Consider the following 23937-nt stretch of genomic DNA (forward strand, 5'->3'; position numbering starts at 1 on the left):
TATAAAAATGAACGTATTCTCAAGACTCTTATTCGTATTTAAAGCCTTACCTATTCGAGTTACAAATAGAGATTTAGCTAGTCTACAGAGAACGATAGATTCATTTATTTGGCAAAAAAAACAAAACTACATAGATTAGTCAGAAATCTATTATATAGACCCAAAAACAAGGGATGACTGTGCCTTCCTGATTTATTATTATATTTCTTTGCAGCCCAACTCTCCCAAATAGTCATGTGGCACACACTCAGTTCACAAAGCATGAGCCTTCTTTTTTGTGGCCATCCAAGCCTAATGTTTTGGGGACAGAAAAATTTAGGGTGTCCTAAATTTTGGGGACACAAAATTGAGGGTGTCCAATAGCATTGGGCTAATCATACAGGGCGGATAACAGTAGAACCCCAACAATAGCCTCAGAACACACTCGTGCACCAAGTTGTCAATTGCTAGGCCAATCTCTAGCTCCTCCAGTCTTACAGTTGACATAAGAAAAAACTAAAGACAAAACAAACCCTCACAAAAAAAACTTAATAAAATAATACAAAAGCATATACAGAGACATAACCAACACTAACCTGGTCTCACATATTGTCAGGTAAGAGGGGGAAGTATCTTGCTCCCTCCCGACTACTTTCAAAATAAACACAGACCAAGAGGGAGGCTGCACCACTTCAACATCAAACTTAAAGGGACACCCTGGACCCCTAAAGCAACAAGGTAACTTTCTGAAATTATTTATATGTGAAATTGGCACTTTTATAAATTAACTTTTATTGCATGCATCCCCCTGGCTTTCAAGCCGACAACAGTTTCTGTTACTTCCTGGTTTGGTTAGTTCAGTGGAGCTAAATTCAAGAGGCTTCAACACTGCTTTTTGATATACCCCATATGCAAAAGGCATAATTAAATGCATGCATGTTTTCATTTGGGGTATATCTACTAAAGAGTGTTTTTTTTTTTTTTTAAAGAAAACCTTTTTTATATTCAAGCAATGGAATGTTCCTTTCAGATAAAAAAAACATTAAACCATTGTATTATACAGGTGCGAGTAGATTGAGTTAATCCCTGCAAACTCACATATACACACAAAGAAGAGTTAACCAATGATGCCTACGTAGCGCAAAGACAAAAAAAAAGTAAGGCATAAAAATAAATGAAAAGTTGGATCATTGCTCTCTGAACAGATTGCCAGCCAAACACCTTGAATTAAATCAGAGTGAGTAAAGCTTTTATGGTTTAGATTGCATTCCACGAAATGTATGAAAATAAAAACGTTTATATTCGATTTAGGTTGCAAAGTGTTTAAGCTTTGCAAACCAAATGTCAACATGTTAGCATTGATAAAAGTCTCTCAAATGTAACAGCATTGAATATCTATTTTCATATCTATATGTGAAAATGAATACTGGAAAAAAAAAAAACAAGATGGCCGCCACCTTGTGGTCGTCCATAGGAATTGCGGCCACCCAGACGAACACTTAGACCACTGCAGTGGAAATTGCAACAATGTATCAATTAAGCTTAACAAGCTCCAGGGTGGTCTCCGGTTCGTGCGGCTGCTCAGTTACCAAAGCATATAATTCCAATAGACAAACAGAGACTTTTATATCGCAGTTTACAGGGTCCATAGTCTGTGGGCAGGAGGCTGGAAAAGGTGAGTTTGTCACAACGCCTCTGAGCGGGGATGTTTAAGAAGGACTGCCCACCATAGGCCTGCAAGTAAACATTCTGTTGAACCTAAGATATGGTCTATATTGGTCAGTTTGTCAGGAAATGTAAGGGAAAGCACCATGATTGAGAGCCAGGGGAGGTCTGACTAGGACTGCAGAAAAACAGCCATTTAATCTTAAATAGCGGAGAATTGAGCAGTGAGACTCTAGAGTCATGATCTATGAATCAAAACCTCTTCTTTAAACTTTATTCAATTTCGTGCGTAGACTGACCCTTTAATTGCACACTCTAGTTGACTGCTTTGTGTGGCGCTCTGGGATGAAGACAGTGATGTGTGAGTCTGAAAGGTAGGCTTTGAGGCTTTAAAAAGTTAGATGTATACAACATAATTTAAGGTAAATGAAAATTTAGGAAAGGTACACCTTTTTAATTTGGAATTTTCTGACCTCTTCTAATAAAAACACTCCACTAAGGCTTTGTTAAATTATATATTGTTGGTCTTCTGCAAGGTTTGTGTGCAGTTATTAGAATTCGGTTCTGCTGATAACACTTAATTACGTGTTTAATAAGCAATATATTAGTAAAATGATTGCCCTTGAACCTAACTCTGAGGTTAAATAATTGTTTTAATTGTGTCAAATATCGTCCTATACTTGTTTTCTCCTGGTCAGCTTGATTGTAGCCATTCCAGTGTCTCATGACACTTAAAGGGACAGTCTGGGCATCAATGAAACTTTAATGCGTTTGAAAGGTTTTGGCCTCATTAATATGCTGTATTTTTTACATGCTCAAATCTTTATAGTTTTTGGTATAAATAATTAATTTTTTATAATTAGTATATGAATTAATGTATAAATGAAGAAATTTGTGTATTTCCTCTGCATTAACAAAGAAATAATTAACATTTGTTAAAAAAAGATTTGCATATTTTTTATTAAAATAATGTCACTGGTTTTCTTTTTCTTTTTTTCTCCCCTTTTGTTTCTTTAGCACATCCCGATCATGTAAAAATTTTATTTTTTTGATGTTTTTCCTTTCGCTGGCTTTAGCTCCACCTCAACGGGGTAGTGATCACTAACTGCCAGGGCCTGCAGATAAAAAAAGATCAGTTAACTATTACATTAAAATTTGCAACTCAATGTCCCTTCACGGTAAAAGATGTGAGTGAACTGTATGTGTTTTTATTATAAAGAGCAAATATAATTTGCATGATTTGTTGAGTCTTAACTACGACAGGTTTTGTCTCATATGAGAAATCATTTATTGTGTAATAAAATATAGAATAAATAAAACTATTGAAATTGATAAAACAATGCATCATATTAAAAGATTGTTTCCTAATTGATTGATGTTGTTTATCAAAACATACACTGATCAGTCACAACATTAACCCCTTAAGGACAGAGCTTCGGAAGCTTGTCTTTCACTTTATGACAACGGCATTTTTTGCATTTTTTGCTGTTTGCGTTCAACTGCAATTTGCATTTGACTAATTTATTGCACCGACGCAAATTATATACCGTTTTTTAAAGGACAGAAAGGGCTTTAATTTGATGTAACATATATATATATATATACATGCTTATTTATTATAAAAAAATACAGAAAAATGCAAAAAAAATTAGAAAGTTTGTGTTTTTTTTACAGTTTTTGCAATAATAATGTGTGCACAATTAGTGCAGGTTAAGGAAAGTAATTAAAAATAAATTAATTTAGTTGTTCTGATTTACAGAATATATAATGTGTCTGGGATTTTAAGTTTTTTTTTGGTAGTTACAGGTCACAAAACACAAGGAGTAAAATAAACTTTTAATGTGGAGCGATTTTAGAATTTGGTATGTTTGTCTTGTAAGCTCAATAGCCATAAAAGAAAACAAAATTGCCACACAAAAGTATATATTTATATAAAGTAGACATCACAGGCTATTTACCTAAGGTTGTTTTGACACTTTCTACGTAGCCATTTTACCGCCAACCTCTGCTAAATATTGGAGTAAAATTGTGTTTTTTGGGGGTTTTCGCACACAAACTTATAACAAAGAACTTCTCATGTGTATATTGTAAAGTTGGTGTGTGCTATTCCTGTACAAAGTTTTATTATGTGTTCAGTTACTTCTGCTGAGTACAACGGTACCCCCATTGTATGTCTTTGGCACTATTTCGTGAAGCTACAGTGCCATATAGGAGACCTGTCCTTTTCAGTACTCACAGTAGAATTTTGAGAGACGGATTTAATGAGCCTATGCTTCCATTTGGGGTATTATAACAGTTTGACTGTTCAAAAAAAAACACAAAGGCCTACCATTTGTAAAAGTAGACACTCCAGGGTATCTCATAAGGTGCATATTGTGCCTTAACATTTTACCATTACATGCCAAAGTATGTGGTAAAAAATAATTTTGTGCATTTTTTACATACGGATTGCATTTTTGCTGGGCATTTTGTATATTTCATGTGTGCCACTAAGTTCAAACCCCCCAAATTATGCTCAGCTAAGTCTTCTGAGTAAAAGGACACCCCCATTGTATGTCTATGGCACTATTTTGTGAAGCTACAGTGCCATATAGGAGACCAAGCCATATCAGTTTTTACCGAACTTTGAATTTTGACGCAGGGCCTATGTGCAATTTCCAAGCATCTTCGCAGGTTTTAAATTCAAACTACCCCACAAAGGCCTACCATTTCTTAAAGTAGACACCCCAGGGTATTTGAAAAGGCATATTTTGAACCTTAGCGTGGGATCATTTTTCCGCTAGCGTGTACCAGGTGTAGTGGTAATAAGCGTTTTTTTCTGCCTTTTTGACACACAAAGTGAGTTTGCACAGTATATTTTGCAAACCATATGTGTACTACCACTGTATAATACTTCATATGTTGCTCAGCTATGTCTGCTGAGTACAAAAATACCCCCGTATGTACCTTTGCCAGGTATATGTGGACATCGGAGGGCAGGGGCGTATTAGCCGCGAGGCAAACAAGGCATTTGCCTTGGGCGGCATTTTCCAGGGGGCGGCAAAAAACGCCGCCCCCAAATGCCCAGGGCAAATGCCTTGTTAGCCTTGCGGCTAACTGGGCTGCCGGTCGGGCTGTTGGGCTGGTTGCTGGGCGGGCGGGCGGGCGGCTGGCAAGGGAGCTCTTCCTCTGAGCTCTCTGCTCAGCTCCCTCGCGCGCCGCAGAGTGAGGCTGGGAGCCGGAAGATGACGTCATCTTCCGGCTCCCAGCCTCACTCTGCGGCGCGCGAGGGAGCTGAGCAGACAGCTCAGAGGAAGAGCTCCCTCGCCAGCCGCCCGCCCAGCAACCAGCCCAGCAGCCCGACCGGCAGCCCCACTAGACCCCAGGGAGGTAAAGAAACCCCCCCCCCCCAGCATTCCCAAAGGTAAGGAGGCTGGGGGGGGTAGGTTAAATTAATTATATATTATATTATATATATATATTATTATATATATATATATTATTATATATATATTATTATATATTATTATTTATATATATATTATATTATATATTATTATTATATATTATATATATATATATATATATTATCATATATATATATATTATATATATTTATTATATTTATATATTATTATTATATATTATTATATATTATATATTATTATATATATATATATTATATATTTATTATATATATTATTATTTATATATATTTTATATATATATATTATATATATATTATATATATATTATATTATTTATATATATATATATTATATATTATATATATATATATATATATAGTATATTATATATATATATATATAGTATATTATATATATTATATTATATATATATATTATATATATATTATATATATATATAGTATATTATATATATTATATTATATATATATATTATATATCAGAGAGTGTGTGTGTCTGACAGTGAGTGTGTGTGTCTGCTAGTGAGTGTGTGTGTGTGTGTCTGTTAGCTAGTGTATGCGTATCTGTCAGTGAATTTGTGTGTGTGTGCATTTAGAAGGCGGGACGGGGGAGGGGGAAGGGTTGGGTGGGGGTGTCGCGCGCGGGGGGGGGGGGGGGGCGCCTGAGTTTTGTCCTGCCTAGGGCAGCACAAAACAAGGATGCACCACTGTCGGAGGGGCACATTTGGGACACAGCCATTCCATTTTTTTTCAAACTTTAAATTTTTACGCTGTGCCCATGTCCCATTTTAGAGTATTTTACCAGGCTATATAATCCAAATACCCCATAAAGCCATACCATTTCTTAAAGAAGACATCCCAGGGTATTTCAAAAGGCATATTTTGAACCTTAGCGTGGGATCACTTTTCCGCTAGCTTGTACCAGGTGTAGTGGTAATGAGCGTTATTAAATGTATTTTACTTTTTAAAACTTTTTTACTTTTTAAAACTATGTTTTAAACTTTTGTTTTGCTTATTAATTTTTTTAAAGTTTCCTAAACTTTCGTAAAACTTTTTTTTACAGATTTAACATTTTTCTAAGCTTTTTTTTTTACGTTACACTAACAGTAAATTCACCATTTTCCCATAACTCCCACCCACCCCAGGTAGCGAAATATTTAATTATACAATATTTAAATTAGTTAATTAAATAAATTTAACCCCTGAGGGTTAAAAAATAAACGAAAGTTAATCGTCAGGGGTTAAAAAAAAATTAGATCACAGTATAATACTGTGATCTGTATTTTGATCATTGTAGGCAGTGATCGACTGGCAGGGAAGGGGTTAATTTTTATTTGGACTGGGTAAAGGGTTTATTTTTTTTTATTTTTTACTTAAACGTTACTAAAACTTTTTTTAACTTAATTTTTTAACTTTTTAAAGCTTATTTTTAAACTTTTTTAACGTTAACCCCTAGTTAGCCTAATAGTAAATCCCCCAATTCCCCACTAACTTCCACCCTCCCCAGCTAGCTAAATTTATAATTTTAAAATATTTAAATTAATTAATAAAATAAATTTAACCCCTTAGGGTTAAAAAAAAAAGAATTAACCCTCAGGGGTTAAAAAAAAAATCAGATCATAGTAAAATGTAATCCCTGCAAATTGATCACTGTAGTCAGTGATCAATTGGCAGGGAAGGGGTTAATTTTTTTATTAAAATGGGTAAAGGGGGGTGGGATTTTAAATAAACTTTATTTTTTTGTCACCAGGGGGCAGGATCAACACTGATCCGTCTCCCTGCACTTCAGACTGAACCCGGAAGTGCAGGGAGGCGGATGTGAGTATACAGAGCACATGTGCCCGCTCTGACATGCTGTCAGAGCGGGCACATGTACTGGGACAGCCGGATCCGGTGCTCCCGGTCTGCCTCTAATGCAGAGGCAGACCAGAGCACCATTAACCCCACGATCACCGCGATTGCGGCGATCTGGGGTTAATTTTAACGGGTGACGGACGAGGTCCGTCACTCGTCATTAACGCATTCCCCTGAGTGACGGACCTTGTCCGTCACTCGTCGTTAAGGGGTTAAAACCACTTTCCTAATATCATGTATGTTCCACTCGTGCTGCCAAAACAGCTCTGATGCATCGGGCATGGACTCCAGAAGACCTCTGAATGTATCCTGTGGCACCAGGTTCCAGTTGGTTATGCGTGTCCTATGAATGCAAGTATTCAGTTTGTGTAGTCGGCATGCGTTATTCAGATGTGTGCAGCTATGTGAGAGCGTTGGTATAGTATATGTTTGTGAGTCACGAGTGTATAGAGAGAGAAATACACATAGAATTTGCCAGGCAGGCAGGTTTGGCCTCGTTAAATGAGTAGTTGACAGGCTATCTGAGAGTGTGACAGGTGAGTACAGTAAGGCATTACACAAGCATGAAAAGAATATTATGAGAATGCTAAATCAAAACAGTCGAACAGTGAATATTTCTTGAAAGTCCTACATTGTTAGAGAGTCTCTGTTTAGGAGGCTGCAGTGTGGCATAGACAGCGTCCTCAGCAGCAGAGGCTTTGGGTATGTACCTCTGTGGTTTACTGTCAGCCTATGCCCAGCACTGGGAGAGATGTTGGGGATACTTTGGAGTGCTGCTGGGGCATATCATGGTGCATTAGTGGGGGAGATTATCATGGTGCATTAGTGCTTGAATTGAATGAGTTGTATGAAGTGCAGAAAAATACGGGCAAGCGAAAAGATCTGATTGTTCATTTGCTGCCTAATATGTCCCACCCCCTGACAGGTGCCATTGTAATGATATAATCAGTATTACTCACTTCACCTATCACTGGTTTCATTGTTGTGGCTGGTACGTGTACAGAGGTGACAAACATTTTGGCAAACAGAAGCAAGACATGATGTAGACTTGAACTAGATTACAATCTAGAGATCCAGTCAACTTTTCCAGAAGCTCATAAAGGAACACTCTGACGTTAGTAATACAAACATATGTTCTTAACATTAGAGTGTATTACTAAGCCCCCCTTTAATTAAGCAAAATAGTTTTTACTTAGGTCCCCTGGCATGCCGGTTTCTGTGATGTTGCTGCTGCTTCCCCCGGCTGAGATCATCATTACTGATGGTTCACTTTAAGCCACAGCCATACAGGATAAAAAGTCATTTTGTATACATTGTTGAATGTATTGTTAAATATAAAAGTGGCCAAACATGTTGCCTTGTAAATATGGAGTTCACTTACCTCGTCATCTGTAAGTTTATATTCCACCTGGAAATTGAAGGACTTGGCTGAATTTGGGACAATGTCGTTTATCAGATCCTTATGAACAACAATTCTAAAATAGAAAACAATAAAAGATAAGATTCTACCTTTTATCACTAGTTTTGTATAAGAAGCAGTCATGCTAAGCATCAGGAACCTCGTTCCAAATAAATAAGAAAAATGCATGATACTTTTGACATTTGTTTGATACAGAGTTCATCAATCAGAGAAATTGCATTCATGGTTTATGGAGAGTGGAGACACACTACCACTTTAAGAAGCCAAATTTCTGTCACTAATATGTCAAGATCTTTATTAGCAACATTTTAGCAGGGACAGGAGAGAGCAGTTCCAAAGTACCTGTCATAAGAGCAGTCTGTAGTGTTGGTGGCCGTAGTATCGATGTCATCGCTAATTAACCAATGGAAATTAATATCTGTTCTCAGTCTTATTGTCTTCATTTTCTTGTTTGAAACATAGGCTCCATCAGCATTGAAGTCTCCCAAGAGTATTATGTTCTGCAAGTACACATATACAACAACCGGTTTATGGTACTGTAATAATAGTATTGAATAGAGTCACAACCCCATTGCTTACAAAACAAGTGCTATCAGTCGTGTAACTATAGAAAACAGGATCTGAAGATGAAGGTACAAAATATCTGGTTTCCTCTATATTAAGGCATCTGGTATTCAGTTTAGTAAGAGAGCGGGGAATTATGAGTTCAGTCTAGTGAGAGACCAGTGGATTTGATTCCTAGTGTGAAGAAAACAGCATGCATTCGGGACTTTTTACGTTTTATTGGTTCGATAGCTGTAACTGTAAAAGGAGAGGAGGGAATTATCTGTTTGTAATGGGAGTGTCACACTTTGTCACTGTATTATTATTGGTTGTAACCTTTGTGTCCCTGTCCCCCACAAGGTCCATGTGGGAGTGCCCCTTGCTTGGGGACTTGCATAAAAGCCAGTGTGGCAGCCATTAAATTCATTCCTGTTGAGGGGGCGGGGCCGGGCGGCCAGGCTAGCAGGCTGCAAGTCACTATGGCTCCAGAGGAATCCAGCAAATTTTGGGTAAATACCAACCTTACTCTGCTTGGAACACCCTGGAAGTTTGTGGTACAAGGTCCTGGAGTGTCTCAAGGCAGCTGGAGCACCTGATATCGAGTGATTCTGGGTCCTGGATCGATACTCTGGGGCTTGGGGACTGAGGCCTACCCGGGAGGAGAGTGGGGCGGATGGCGGCTGCCTCGCTTTTTGACCCGGCTAATGCGAAACTACAACATAGCTGACGCCCTCCCGGCCCTGTTCACTCCTCCCCCCTTTTGGACCGGCGGGGGTTATCCTGGTCCCCACCAGGCAAGCTAACATCTTGGCATTGCTCCTGGGTGACTCAACGCGGTCTCATTAAAATGGACAACCCGCGCTGAAGCAGAGCTCATAAACCACACAGCCCAAACTGTGAACACTCCTGGAATATGACCGAAGTCAGGAAAGACTGACTGCAGCCTGCATTTATCCCTACTTACACTGCAGCGGCAATCCCCTAATGCAGGCTCAGTGCCTACTCCAACTGAGCACACCTTACTAGCGCTTCCTACAACCGAGGCCAGAGACTAACACCAGAGGAGTACCCAGAAAGGTCATCCCCATACACCAACTCCACTGAACCGCAGCCCGCACCTGGACACTGTGGCTTGAAAAGCACCGCGCTCATGTCCACCCAACGACCGGGTAGCTGGTCAACGGTGGTCTGCCATGGCGGGACTTTGGGACTGAGTGGGCCTCCTGGGTGCCCTAAAGGGACTCTCCCCATGCATGGGAATACGCTGCCTTTCAATATCATCCACACTGCCAGAGCCAGCGGCGACCCTAGCTTCTCACGACGTATTGCATCTAAGGCACACACGCGGAATATACCACCGACAGCCTCAACAGAAGTTACTTTGGCTGCATTTACTGTTAAACGTACATCTCTGCTGTTGTTATCAAAGTTAATGCTATAGTGAATATTAGTTTTATTTTTATGCCTATTGCTGATGACAACCCAGAATGCTACAATCTGCCTCGTGGCACCTTACCTACATATCTTAGCTAAGCTTATGGCCCTATCACACCACAAAAATGTCAGTATGTAAATCTGTACACGTAAGATTAACTCTCAATTAGACTACCCTACTGTCAGTTTGTATAAGCAGTTCATTTTCAGGCTTCCCACTGTTGAACTGCTGACATATATTCCAACACTCGCTTAAAGGGACTCTATAGTCACCATATAAAAGCAAGAAAGACAGGTCCCCCAGCCTTCCTTCTTGCTTTTATATGTACTTTCATTTATTAAAAATAAATTTCGAGGTGTTTTTATATTAAAAACTTACCTCCGTTCCAGCGCCGAGCTCCCCACTAGGCCGCGCCCCCTTTTTCGTCAAAATGACGAAATCGCGGGGCCCAATGGGACGGCTTCGCGCTGCACCAATCGCGTTCTTCATAGAGCGGCATTGAATGCCGCCCTATGAAGAACCTGAGCGCTTTACCGCGCATGTGCGCGGAATGCGCGTTCGCGAGCTGAGCTGTCTGACTGACAGCTCAGCTCGCTTTCTAAAATTATCAATAAGGGGGGGGACCTACTGTCCCCCCCCGGCCCCCACCCCTGTGCGGCGGGTGGGGGCCCTAAAATTATCAATGAGGGGGGGACCTACTGTCCCCCCCGGCCCCCACCCCTGTGCCGCGGGTGGGGGCCCTAAAATTATCAATGAGGGGGGGACCTACTGTCCCCCCCCGGCCCCCACCCCTGAGCGGCGGGTGGGGGCCCTACAATTATCAATAAGGGGGGGACCTACTGTCCCCCCCGGCCCCCACCCCTGTGCGGCGGGTGGGGGCCCTAAAATGATCAATGAGGGGGGGACCTACTGTCCCCCCCCGGCCCCCACCCCTGAGCGGCGGGTGGGGGCCCTACAATTATCAATAAGGGGGGGACCTACTGTCCCCCCCGGCCCCCACCCCTGTGCGGCGGGTGGGGGCCCTAAAATTATCAATGAGGGGGGGACTTACTGTCCCCCCCCCCGGCCCCCACCCCTGAGCGGCGGGTGGGGGCCCTAAAATTATCAATAAGGGGGGGGGGACCTACTGTCCCCCCCCCGGCCCCCACCCCTGAGCGGCGGGTGGGGGCCCTAAAATTATCAATAAGGGGGGGACCTATTGTCCCCCCCGGCCCCCACCCCTGAGCGGTGGGTGGGGGCCCTAAATACAAAGGGGGGGGGACCCTAGTTAACCCTCCCCCCCCCAAAAAAAAAATATCTCCCTACCTACCCCCCTCACCCTAAAAATAATGAGGGGGGACCATTAACTAAAAACCTGTAAAAAAAAGAAAAAATGAGATAAAATCAACTTACCATTCAATGTTTTCTTTCTTCTAAAATCTTCTTTCTTCAGCCCCAAAAAAGGCCAAATAAAAATCCATAATAACCGACGCAATTAAAAAAAAACAAAAAAAAAACGAGCGCAAAAAAAAATAATCCATCTTCACCCATGGAGGGCTCCGCGCAGACTGAGCTCCGCAGGGCGGGGGAAGGCTTATAAAGCCTTGCCCCGCCCTGCAATTATGCTAAGAACACTCTGATTGGTGGGTTTAAGCCAATCAGAGTGCTCTTTGTCATTTTACAAGCGTGGGAAAGTTCTTTGGAATTTTCCCACGCTTGTAAAATGACACAGAGCACTGTGATTGGATGGATTTCAAGCCATCCAATCACAGTGCTCTGTGTCATTTTACAAGCGTGGGAAAGTTCTTTGGAATTTTCCCACGCTTGTAAAATGACACAGAGCACTGTGATTGGATGGATTTCAAGCCATCCAATCACAGTGCTCTTTGTCATTTTACAAGCGTGGGAAAGTTCTTTGGAATTTTCCCACGCTTGTAAAATGACACAGAGCACTGTGACTGGATGGCTTGAAATCCATCCAATCACAGTGCTCTGTGTCATTTTACAAGCGTGGGAAAATTCCAAAGAACTTTCCCACGCTTGTAAAATGACAAAGAGCACTGTGATTGGATGGATTTCAAGCCATCCAATCACAGTGCTCTTTGTCATTTTACAAGCGTGGGAAAGTTCTTTGGAATTTTCCCACGCTTGTAAAATGACAAAGAGCACTCTGATTAGCTTAAACCCACCAATCAGAGTGTTCTTAGCCTAATTGCAGGGCGGGGCAAGGCTTTATAAGCCTTCCCCCGCCCTGCAGAGCTCAGTCTGCGCGGAGCCCTCCATGGGTGAAGATGGATTATTTTTTTTGCGCTCGGGTTTTTTTTTTTTTTTTTTATTCCGTCGGTTATTATGGATTTTTATTTGGCCTTTTTTGGGGCCGAAGAAAGAAGATTTTAGAAGAAAGAAAACATCGAATGGTAAGTTGTTTTTATCTTATTTTTTTTTTCTTTACAGGTTTTTAGTTAAAGGGTCCCCCCTCATTATTTTTAGGGTGAGGGGGGTAGGTAGGGAGATAAGTTTTTTTGGGGGGAGGGGGGGTGGGGGGAGAGGGTTAACTAGGGTCCCCACCCCCTTTGTATTTAGGGCCCCCACCCACCGCTCAGGGGTGGGGGCCGGGGGGGGGACAATAGGTCCCCCCCTATTGATAATTTTAGGGCCCCCACCCACCGCTCAGGGGTGGGGGCCGGGGGGGGGGCAGTAGGTCCCCCCCCCTTATTGTGAATTTTAGGGCCCCCACCCGCCGCACAGGGTGGGGGCCGGGGGGGGACAGTAAGTCCCCCCCCTCATTGATAATTTTAGGGCCCCCACCCGCCGCACAGGGGTGGGGGCCGGGGGGGACAGTAGGTCCCCCCCCTTATTGATAATTGTAGGGCCCCCACCCGCCGCTCAGGGGTGGGGGCCGGGGGGGGGGGGGGACAGTAGCCCCCCCCCTTATTGTGAATTTTAGGGCCCCCACCCGCCGCACAGGGGTGGGGGCCGGGGGGGGACAGTAGGTCCCCTCCCTATTGTGAATTTTAGGGCCCCCACCTGCCGCACAGGGGTGGGGGCCGGGGGGGGGCAGTATGTCCCCCCCTTATTTTTTATTTTAAGGCCCCCACCCACCGCACAGGGGTGGGGGCCGGGGGGGGACAATAGGTCCCCCCTTATTGATAATTTTAGGGCCCCCACCCGCCGCACAGGGGTGGGGGCCGGGGGGGCAGTATGTGCCCCCCTTATTTTTAGGGCCCCCACCCACCGCTCAGGGGTGGGGGCCGGGGGGGGGGGGAGAGTAGGTCCCCCTCTCCCCCCCCCTTCAACCACTATTGTGGCCGGACAGCATCCCTGTGGGTTCGGGCTTCAGCTGTCAGCTGAAGCCACGCCCACAGCAGTGCTGACAGGCTGTCAGCACACAAAGCGCGTTCACAGTGCTTTGTGTGCTGATAGCCCGTCTGATGCATTCACCCTGTAGATGCAAATATCCATTTTGATATCTATCCTAGCTGTCCATATAAGAGTTAATTTGAACAAAGAATGAATTTGGCATTTCATCTTTATTTCTCGGAAAAAGGATTTGTATAAAATCCTTTTTGCTGGAAAAATACTGATTTCGAAATGTTCTTGTTAATTGTCCAATATATCGGTATTTGTAAATATCTGGTTTTAATCAAATATGTGATACGTTATATGACGAAAGATTATAACTAGAAACAGCTGTTTATAACTTGTGAAAAACAAATTATGTCACTAATGCTCATGGCCCCCACCGACATGAGAGTGGGGTATAAATGCATATGACTGTATAATAAACTTTGAATTGGTTATTGAACAAGTCTCTGCTATTCATTTCCAATTTCCAGAGCTCTGAATGAGTTGGCAAATATCCATCATCCACAAAGGGTCCGGGCTGATTTTATCCCCAACAAACTGGTGTCAGAAGTTTTGGGGGCAATTGGTCGGAGCGGAGATGTCAGGTAAGGGGTTCTTTGAAGACCTTCTTTACCTGCATCTCCTATCACCCACACATTGCTTTGTTATTTATTGGGGTTTCTTACTATTTTAATTTTTTAAAGGGGATTTTCAATGCATAATGTCTTTAGTAGACATGGTTTTTTTAAGTCTCAGGTAGACTTGTTTAACTCCTTTGGTAGGAGGAGTGCCTTTGGCAGGCGGTTTTGTGCACAATTATCTGGACTTTTCCTCTTTGTTAGGGGTTCACCTTTGGCAGGTGGTAAAAGTGTGTATGGGAGACGTCCCATGGTCCCTCTTTGTAAGGGTTGCCTTTTGTAGGTTGTAAAACTGGTTTTCAGTCTTGGCAGACTGAGTTGTTGTATATGTACATGTAACTTTTGCAAACAGTTTATGTACATGTTTATGTACATGTCACTTTTGCAAAGAAAGTTTATTAACGAAAAAAAAAAAAAAAAAAAAAAAAAAAAGTGGTTTTAACCCTGTATGATGGATGTTTGGCATTACTCAAGCTTGCTACTTTATGTGCTGTTTTATTTGACTGTGCAACTTTGATTTTAAGCATGAAGTCTGTGATAAGGGGGTTAAGATAAATAAAATGGGAATGAGGCTGTTTTTAACAACTCCAAACCATTACTCCCTCCTGATTATACCCAGCCTGTCCCCTAAAGACAATAATGATTTGGGTGCTATCCTTGCTGTGATAAGTTAGACCTACCCAAGCAGGAACAAGGGGTTCCCACTGCTCCATAAAGCTCCCTTTTACCACCTGCCCAGGAAGAAAGGATTGGCAGCTCCTCTGAAGCCCTGAGGGTGTCCAAACCAGGTATGAGAATTAAGGGAATAAAATAATTGAGGGAATGTCAAAAGTACATGTAAAGGTGATGATAAATAAAAGAAAAAAATAGAGGTTCATTAAGGGGGTCTACAAATTCATGTTGTAAATGTAGGTGATTATAAATTAATATGAAATTTATATTTTCAGCACATGCTTCATTTCGTGCTGTAAACTAACTTGCTTGCTACAGGTACCTGACATGTTGTAAATGCTTTAAATTGTATGTATTCTGTAGAATTGTGAAAATCTGTAAATTGTTGTCTGGGGATGCAGAGATTTTATTGATTGTGACCCAAATGGTGGACCCCCTGTGCAGAAGTGGGTTTGAAATTTTGGTCATAGAATGTAGGATCAGAAACCATGGACAAAGGTTTTTACCTGTGTTTTTATGACTTTTGGGAACTCAAATTGACCGGTCAAAATTTTCTATGCTTTTAACATGGAGTAGTTTAAATATTTTGAGTGTTTGAGAGTTCTGACAAATGCAGGTGATACCATGTCTGTGTAATCTGGTCCAAATGTTCTGTAAGCGTATAGGAGAGAAATTCTATTGATAAGGTACATATGTTGCAACTGGTTAATGCAAGTGTTATACAAATGTTTAAGTTAAACGCGTTATATGGCCGTACGGGATCCCTTCTTTAATAAGAAAACCATTGGTACCAGAACTCTTAAATAATAAAATAAAAAACCTTACAATAATATGTTCTGAATACAGCTGTTAAAAGTTTATTCTGTGTAAATGGTGATTGTGATAAATGTGTTTTGGTTACTCATTTTAAAGTAGGCAGTTTGATTGTCATGTATGTTAATGGGTAACTTGCTGTGCTATTTTAAATTATATTTAAATACGTTTGTCTCAGTATTGACACAGATGGAAGTGGCAGCGTAATAATCTATTAAATAACTGATTTATTATTGAATACTAGTCCAAGAGCAATATGAGTTGTAATCCTTAAAGCAAAAGAAAAAAACACGCTAAGTTTTAGCTGTTTTCCAAAATTCTGTTGTAATAATGGACTTCTTGCCAAAATTCGACTTTCCAGTCCAGCTGCCAGGTTTTCTGATCTTAAAGCAGTACTGCTTGCATGGTTGCAGAATGCACAAACAAGGGAAACCTACATTATGTCTGTGTTTCTTTTGGGTGTGACATTTAATAATTTATTTTGGATTGAGTTAATTGCCTGTCCATTAATGGGTTTTTGTATTGGGATGTCTGCTGGATATCTGCTACATTCGTTGTGTTCTGTGTTATAAGAGGACATGTGTGATATTACAATGAGTATGAAGACTATTTAAAGAATATTTGCATGTCATTAACGCAAGCTTTTAGTGTCTTTTTACAACAGATAAAATGCTGATCAGCTCACGAAAAAGGGGCCCCTGGAAAAAAATCTGCTTCTCAAAATCGTGGATCTCTCATTCTCCATATTATTAGGGGAGTATTTAGCGTTATCTTTAACATAAACAACTGTTATGTTATATGGGTATTTAACAAGAAAAAAAATAATGGATATATAGGATAAGTTTTTTCCCAGATTAAGATTAATCTTATATGCCTCATTGATTATAGCAAAATGATGAAATGGTATTTTTAATAGAGATCAGACAATTTATTTTGAGGCAATTCTAAACTACTGTATTATATTTGTATTGGTATATTGAAAGCATTTTGCAGACCTAGGAGAGAATAAATAATATAATAATTCTAAAAGGAACCATACTATGGGAAGAGGTCACCCTATTAACTCTCTAAGGGGTTAAACTCATTTTTGATAAGTATATAACGTTTAGTTTTTGTGGTTAGACTTTTGATTCTCAATTTGAACTCAATTGAAGTATTACAACCATATCCTTATAGGTGTAGGAAACGGCTGCAATATGATTTCCATATTTGCAATATATTTGTGTTTTCAATGTATTCTAACAATAGAAAAGTAACTAACTGCATTACACCTATGACCCAGACTGTCAGTATTGCAAACCCTGTAGGAAGACTCTGCTTTCACTGTTTATGTACTAATTCTTCAAAAGCTTATTAATATTATATCTGTGTGGTACACTAAGAAGTGTACACAAAGAGGGGGTGTGAGTTAGGTAATCTCGACCTGCAAATGGAATATGCTTCATGAGAAAGATACAGCAGGTTGTTTTGATATAAAGAAAGAGGGAAAAGTATGTTGGATCGGTCACAAAGGATTGTGATCTTAAGCAGGGGAGACGAGGACATTTGGGAGGTGATAGGAGATTGAATCAGACAAGTTTTGGAGGCAGAGGTAGAGAATTTTATCAAAGGGTCTAACTTTTGTAGAGGTGGCAACTTCAGCACTGTTTTAATTGTTTTAATTGTGGAGAGCAGGGGTTCACCCCAAGGTACTCGTGGTGAACCTGATCAAGCTGGCCCCACTGGTACTCCTGGTATTGCTGGTGCCCCTGGCTTCCCTGGTGCCTCTGGCTTCCCTGGTGCCTGTGGTGCTCCTGGACCCACCCTGGCAGGTTCCTCAATACCAACCACAGATTCAAACCTATACCCACACTCAACAACCTCAGCCTAATACACAGATGGTTCATGTTCTTAATGTTTTATATATAGATAAAACAGTATTAATGCTGGCTCTTATGGAAACCGTATTAATGCTGGCTCTTAGGGAAAGTACAAGCTGAAGTTGAGATGTAGACATTGTTTGCATAGGCTGCGCAATGTGAAATAACTAAAATAAAATAGGATAATAATAAGTATGCTTAGTCAATTTGTAACGTGGTATCATAGAGGCATCTGCAATAAAATAAGTGAGTTTACAAGACCTGACAAGTGAGGGCAACTTAATATAACACATGTCTACAGTTTGCTGCCCCTTCCTTATCAGAGGCCACTTGCAATTTTAGCAAAGCAAGACAACTCTGTATTAAACAAGGCACTTTGCAACAAAAGTAATTCATTTTGTTTCTCCTATTTCATTCCTAGTTGTTCTGAAAAAAAAAATATTGTTTAAGTGGGATAACTGTATGGAGGTTCCACCATGTATTAAACATGATCACACACATACAGAACTGGTGGCTTTTTGGACATCGGGATCTATAAAAGGTTTTGGTTTAAAAAAAAAAAAAAATGTTACCTGGGTCCACAACATTTTTGACAGAATTCAGCATTCCAATTCTATTAAAGTAATTAATTGGGATTATCAAATTAAGGTTTAAGTTTAAGAACAGTATTTTATTAGGAATTATTCCAATATGTATATGTTAGTGTTTTAGTACTCAACAAGCATTTATATAGAATGAGTGCTTCTCTCATCTCTAAAGGGAAATTATGTATTACAATTGTATAAAGGACAATGCAAGGAAATATAAGCAAAGCTAAGAGAAGTACATGTTACACAAGTTTAGGGTTTAACTTTAGTCTCTAATTTGAGTTTAGCCTAGATAATGAAGTTATTGATGTCGTACTGATCCTTGTGTTTGTATGATTATAGAGACCATACTGGAGTATTTGTGCCGCCTGATATTTGGGACTACACACCAATCTCTCTGGCTGACCTACCTGCCTGCCTACCTACCTTTTTTTGCAATTAAATCTGTTTGGTCAAAATCCATGCTGGCCGAAGAAACTAAGATGCTTACTTATGAGTACATAGACTGACTTGGAAAGTCCTGAAGGTGCAGTGCTGTCTAATGCCGCTATGTCTGTATTAACCCTTTCAACAATTGGGGTGTTGCAAAGAGCATTGTGGTGAACATCCAGCAAACAGAAGAATTAAGAACTATGTGGAAGCTGACATTGTCTTGTTGTCAGCCATATTGCTACCCTTAGCTATGTTATGGTGTCTAAGATTATGGAACAAAGTTTATGGTGTCTAACATTCTTTATTCTCCTTGAAAGACTATTTTTTAGGACTATGCTGGACTATGCTGGACTATTGAACTATTTTGTTATTTTTATTTTTGTAGAGTTAGCCGGAGAGAGAGGAAGTGTTTACTTACTCAGGCATGGATGTACTATGTGTGTCATTGATGTATGTTGAGTGTACCAAGGATGGATTCCCATTTATTAAGTGTGGATATGACTGGACCATCGAAATAGGGATGTAATTAGGAGACATAGGATGCAAGGTCATGATTGGGATTATTGTTAGAATTACAAACTGATTATAAGTTATCTCATGATTTAATATGTAAATGGGCCTTTTGAAACTAATCAAGAAATGTTTCCCAATCCCGATACCCAGCTATTTACTTACAAATGCAGGGTTTTATAAGTCACTAATGCTGTCAACGTGAGGGGATGGCCCTCACTCAGAGTTTCCCCAGATGTGCTTTTTTCCTCAAATATGAGTTTTTGCCACTGGGTTTTTTGACCTGGCCCCAGATCACCGGGTGGAATGGTAATCCAGGACCCTGGTCCAAAGAGGGGATGGATCTTATTCCCGTTTTGACTATACGAGCTTACATTTTGAATTGTAATAATAATAATATTCCCGTTGTTGGGAATAACACTTTGCCTTCACAAATACACTTTGCCTATATTGACCCAAGACTCAAGATACAGATAACATGATGTACACTTAAAAGATCAGCAGATAATTGAAAAAGCTGAAATCAACAGCTCGAACTCCTCTTTAAGGGAAAACCTATGGCACAGAGCAAATGGGGGAAATCGAGGTGAAGAAATAATGAAAGTCCCGCAGACGTGATTAGCACGTCTGAATATACCTCCTCTTGTTTCTCTGCCGCAGGCCTCCCATGGATATTTACCGTAAGATAGATCATGATATGATCTAAGAGGGGAACTGTAGATGCAAATATCCATTTTGATATCTATCCTAGCTGTCCATATAAGAGTTAATTTGAACAAAGAATGAATTTGGCATTTCATCTTTATTTCTCGGAAAAAGGATTTGTATAAAATCCTTTTTGCTGGAAAAATACTGATTTCGAAATGTTCTTGTTAATTGTCCAATATATCGGTATTTGTAAATATCTGGTTTTAATCAAATATGTGATACGTTATATGACGAAAGATTATAACTAGAAACAGCTGTTTATAACTTGTGAAAAACAAATTATGTCACTAATGCTCATGGCCCCCACCGACATGAGAGTGGGGTATAAATGCATATGACTGTATAATAAACTTTGAATTGGTTATTGAACAAGTCTCTGCTATTCATTTCCAATTTCCAGAGCTCTGAATGAGTTGGCAAATATCCATCATCCACAAAGGGTCCGGGCTGATTTTATCCCCAACACACCCAGAATGCATCGGACGAGAGGCCTTTTTAGGGCCTCTGAACTCGGAAGTCCCTCTGGTGGCCGTCTGATTGACTGCAACAAGAGGTGTTCCAAGCTTCTAATGTAAACACTGCATTTTCTCAGAAAATACAGTGCTTACAAGAAAAAGGCTCCGGGTAGCTGTAGCACTCACCTAAACAACCTCATTAAGCTGAAGTTGTTCAGGTGACTATAGTGTCCCTTTAAGTATTCCTATTGTGATCTTAAATATATGTTATATAAAATCATTCCGGTTGTTCCCTTCATGAAGTTTAGACTCATGTTTGGGTAACTGTCTACTTGCTGGGGAGAAACTACTTGGATGCTGCATTCGTCTGGAACCGTTCGAATCTACACAGCTATAATCAGCAGCATGAGAGCAGCTATAATCACTCATGCTCAGCAGTTCGGGAGAAAATAGGCGAAGAGGCTAAATACTATACCAGCGTTCATAACACCTAGTTATGTAGACTGACTTTTAATGCTTATCTAGCCTACTGCTAGTATGCTTCCCAATTAAGGGCAAGTAGGAAGGAAAGGGCGGCAGGTGTCACAGCTACCATAATTAGCACAAATCCAGAAATATGGAGGGCACGTCAGGGCAAAGCAATGCAATATTTAATTTAGATTGAATTATAAATAGGATATTTATTTCCTAGGGAAATACTAGTCAGAAAACTGTGTCATGGCAGGTTCACTTTAAGTGTAATTTTTTTTTTAATGTAAACTAAAGTATAATGAATATTTAGATGTATATAGGATATAGAATGCACACCATAACAATCTCAAAAAAATATTTACATTTTATTATGTACAAAAAAGTACCAGAATGTAAACATATGAGAACAAATGAATATAAACAAAGTAACAGAAGTTACCCTTGAGGGTACCCAAGGGTACCCTTGATAAAGGCAGCCAGTTGGTGCCGAAACGTTGGGGGGGGGGGGGGGGGTTGGTGACTCGTGTTTCTGTCTGAGGCTTGTAAGGATTTTTGTGGTAATTTATTACTATTATTTTATTGTATCTGCCTTTACTTCTGTTACTTTGTTTATATTCATTTTTTCTTATATGTTTACATTCTGGTACTTTTTTGTACATAATAAAATTTAAATATTTTTTTGAGATTGTTATGGTGTGCATTCTATATCCTATATACATTTGAATATTTAAAGCACTTGAGGGAGTGCTTATATGGTTTGCACCTGGCTGTTCTTATATTGTTTTGTCTCTCCATGTGCTGTTGATTTGAGAATAATGAATATTTAGAACCATTTACCTGAGTTCCCCATTTCTCTTTAACGTCAAGGTAAACATCGTACAACTCATCGATTTCATGAACTGAGTCTTTGGGAGTGGTGTGCACTGGAATTATGATAAAATCTTTTGCGGCTGGTGATACAAAAAAAGGTTGGTTGGTGTTTAGTTTTTCCTGGTGGAGACAAGCATTTAGTCAGCAGTTTTTTAATTTTGTCTTTCAGAGTTTGCATAGTGTTGGCTTTTTTTTTTTTATTAATTGAGTTTATTGTTTTCAATCATAAAATAGAAAGGGTGGGGTTACAGATAAAAAAAAGGGGTAGGGTGGGGGATTCAGGGTTACAGTACAAAGGATTAGATACAACACAGTGACATTCATATTTCATATTAATCACCACCTATATGTACGCAGTGGTTTGGGCGTAGCGTAGTCTCTGCTCGTCCCAATTTAGAACGGGCGTACCTATACCCCACTTTTCCACCTTCAAGTGTAACTCGTCATTGAGACAGTGTAGCTATCAGCCTTTTATAGGCATGCAGGGGCGATGCTCTGGCTATCTTGTGTCTGTTCGTCATGTGATACGTGTACCTGCTATATACCTTAACCTTGTTGGGCATTCAGGGGGGTCAAGAAGTCTCAAGTGTCGGCTATCTACTCGACGAGGCTCTCCACCTACACGATTAATGCCTCCTATATATCCCCCTAAGTGTGGCACTCTGTGATGTATTACTCAAGTGTCAAGGCATTGCTCCGCCTGAACCTCCCAAATTAAGGCATAATAAAAAACATATAGAATACATTTAAAAAACAATCTAACATAAATCTAACATGAGGGAGAACCATAACTGCTTGCTATCCAGCAGCTATTCGGGTTTCTATGGCTGTCGTCTTAGGCGATGGCATCGACCCGGATGGGGGGGGGGGGGGGGGGGGGGGAGGAATAAGAAGCTCCCTGCCCTAAAGTTCTCTCTCTTTTTTTTTTTTTTTTTTTGTGTGGTTTTTTTTTTTTTTTTTTTTTTTTTTATAGTTAGTAACAGGTGTGTGCATGATCTGGCTCTGAGGCCTATTGAAGGTTTTATGGAGGCTGGAACTGAAAGCGGCTACACCAAGGTTCCCAGTTTTGAGATATTTTATGTTTTTGGTCGGCAGTTATCGCCGATGAGATGTCATATACATAATTTAGTCGGATTTTGTCCATGAGGTTCTTTTCAGAGGGGCAATTGGTTGATTTCCAATTGAGCGCTATAAGAGCTCTAGCTGCTAGTATCACCTGTGCGGCCAGTGCTTTCTCCTGCTTCGTCCAGCTGGCGGGAAGGTCCAACCATAGGCAGGCCCCAAACTCCAGCGGGAGAATGATATCTACTTTGCTAAGCAACCTAGAAACCTCCAACCACAATGGCCGAATAAGGTCGCATCCCCACCATATGTGGAGCGTCGTGCCTTTTTGTGCTCGGCATCTCCAACATCGGTCAGAAGTGTTTGGGTATATTTTGCTAAGTTTATCCGGCGTCAGATACCATCGGTACATTAGCTTTCTGTGAGCTTCAATATGTGAGTAGCACGCGGTATACCCAGTCAGTGCATTGACTAGTGCTAGCCATTTGTGGGGGAGAAGAGTTGTCCCACTTTCTTTTTCCCATTGGGACATAAATGATAGGTTTGGGGACAGTGGGAAGTTCGATATTGCTTTGTAGCACCTGGAGAGCAATTTAGGCCTAAGGGGGTATTTCCAACATGTCATAAGGAGATCGCATTGCTGAGTAGATTCCCCAGCCTTGCCCTCTGTGGTCCTATCTACATGCTCCAATAGTGCACTTTTAATTTGGAGGTAAGGGAACACATATCTAGGAGCTAGGCTGTACTTCTGTTGGAGCTCAGCAAAGGGAGTGATTTCCGTACCAGTAAACAATTGGGAGACACTAGTGATGCCCGCTTCTGCCCATGTGGATAGTGAGAGCCATGGTAGCACTGTGGACATGGCGTTTAATGGCGCCAATCTGTGAAATCTAGGAGTCTTAGTCTGAATTGCTCTAAACTTATCCCATATGTGTACCGTCAGTTTTGTTGTGGAAAGGAGCGTGCGCGCCTTCCCCCTTTTAGCTGGTGGGGACCACATGTGCTCTAGGAGTGTCTCCTTAGGCCATTGTTTGCGTTCCATGTCGACCCAAAGTAGTTGTCCCTTGTCTGCATGGAGATTTACTGCCTGGGATAGTATGGCTGCCAAGTGATACATGGCCACCTGCGGCACCCCCATCCCTCCCATCTGAAACGGTCTATACAAGGTGTGCCTCGCTACTCTCGCACGTTTGTTCCCCCATATAAAGCTATT

The 23937-nt window shown here is 40.7% G+C and overlaps 1 protein-coding gene across 2 annotated transcripts in view; it reads right to left on the reverse strand.

Annotated features, from left to right (window-relative positions):
* Nucleotides 1-2575: 2575 nt before the first annotated feature.
* LOC134568294 (deoxyribonuclease gamma-like) overlaps nt 2576-23937 on the reverse strand; it is a 34694-nt gene continuing 13332 nt past the window's right edge. For both annotated transcript variants that reach the window (XM_063426755.1, XM_063426754.1), the window contains exons 5-8: nt 21630-21742; nt 8688-8845; nt 8307-8400; nt 2576-2759 (exon numbers count right to left, since the gene is read on the reverse strand). In XM_063426755.1, the coding sequence (XP_063282825.1) occupies nt 2685-2759; nt 8307-8400; nt 8688-8845; nt 21630-21742 (440 nt within the window). In that variant the 3' untranslated portion in view covers nt 2576-2684. The remainder of the gene's footprint in view (nt 2760-8306; nt 8401-8687; nt 8846-21629; nt 21743-23937) is intronic.

This window comes from Pelobates fuscus, chromosome 7 (genome assembly GCF_036172605.1).
Source record: "Pelobates fuscus isolate aPelFus1 chromosome 7, aPelFus1.pri, whole genome shotgun sequence".
NCBI lineage: Eukaryota > Metazoa > Chordata > Amphibia > Anura > Pelobatidae > Pelobates > Pelobates fuscus.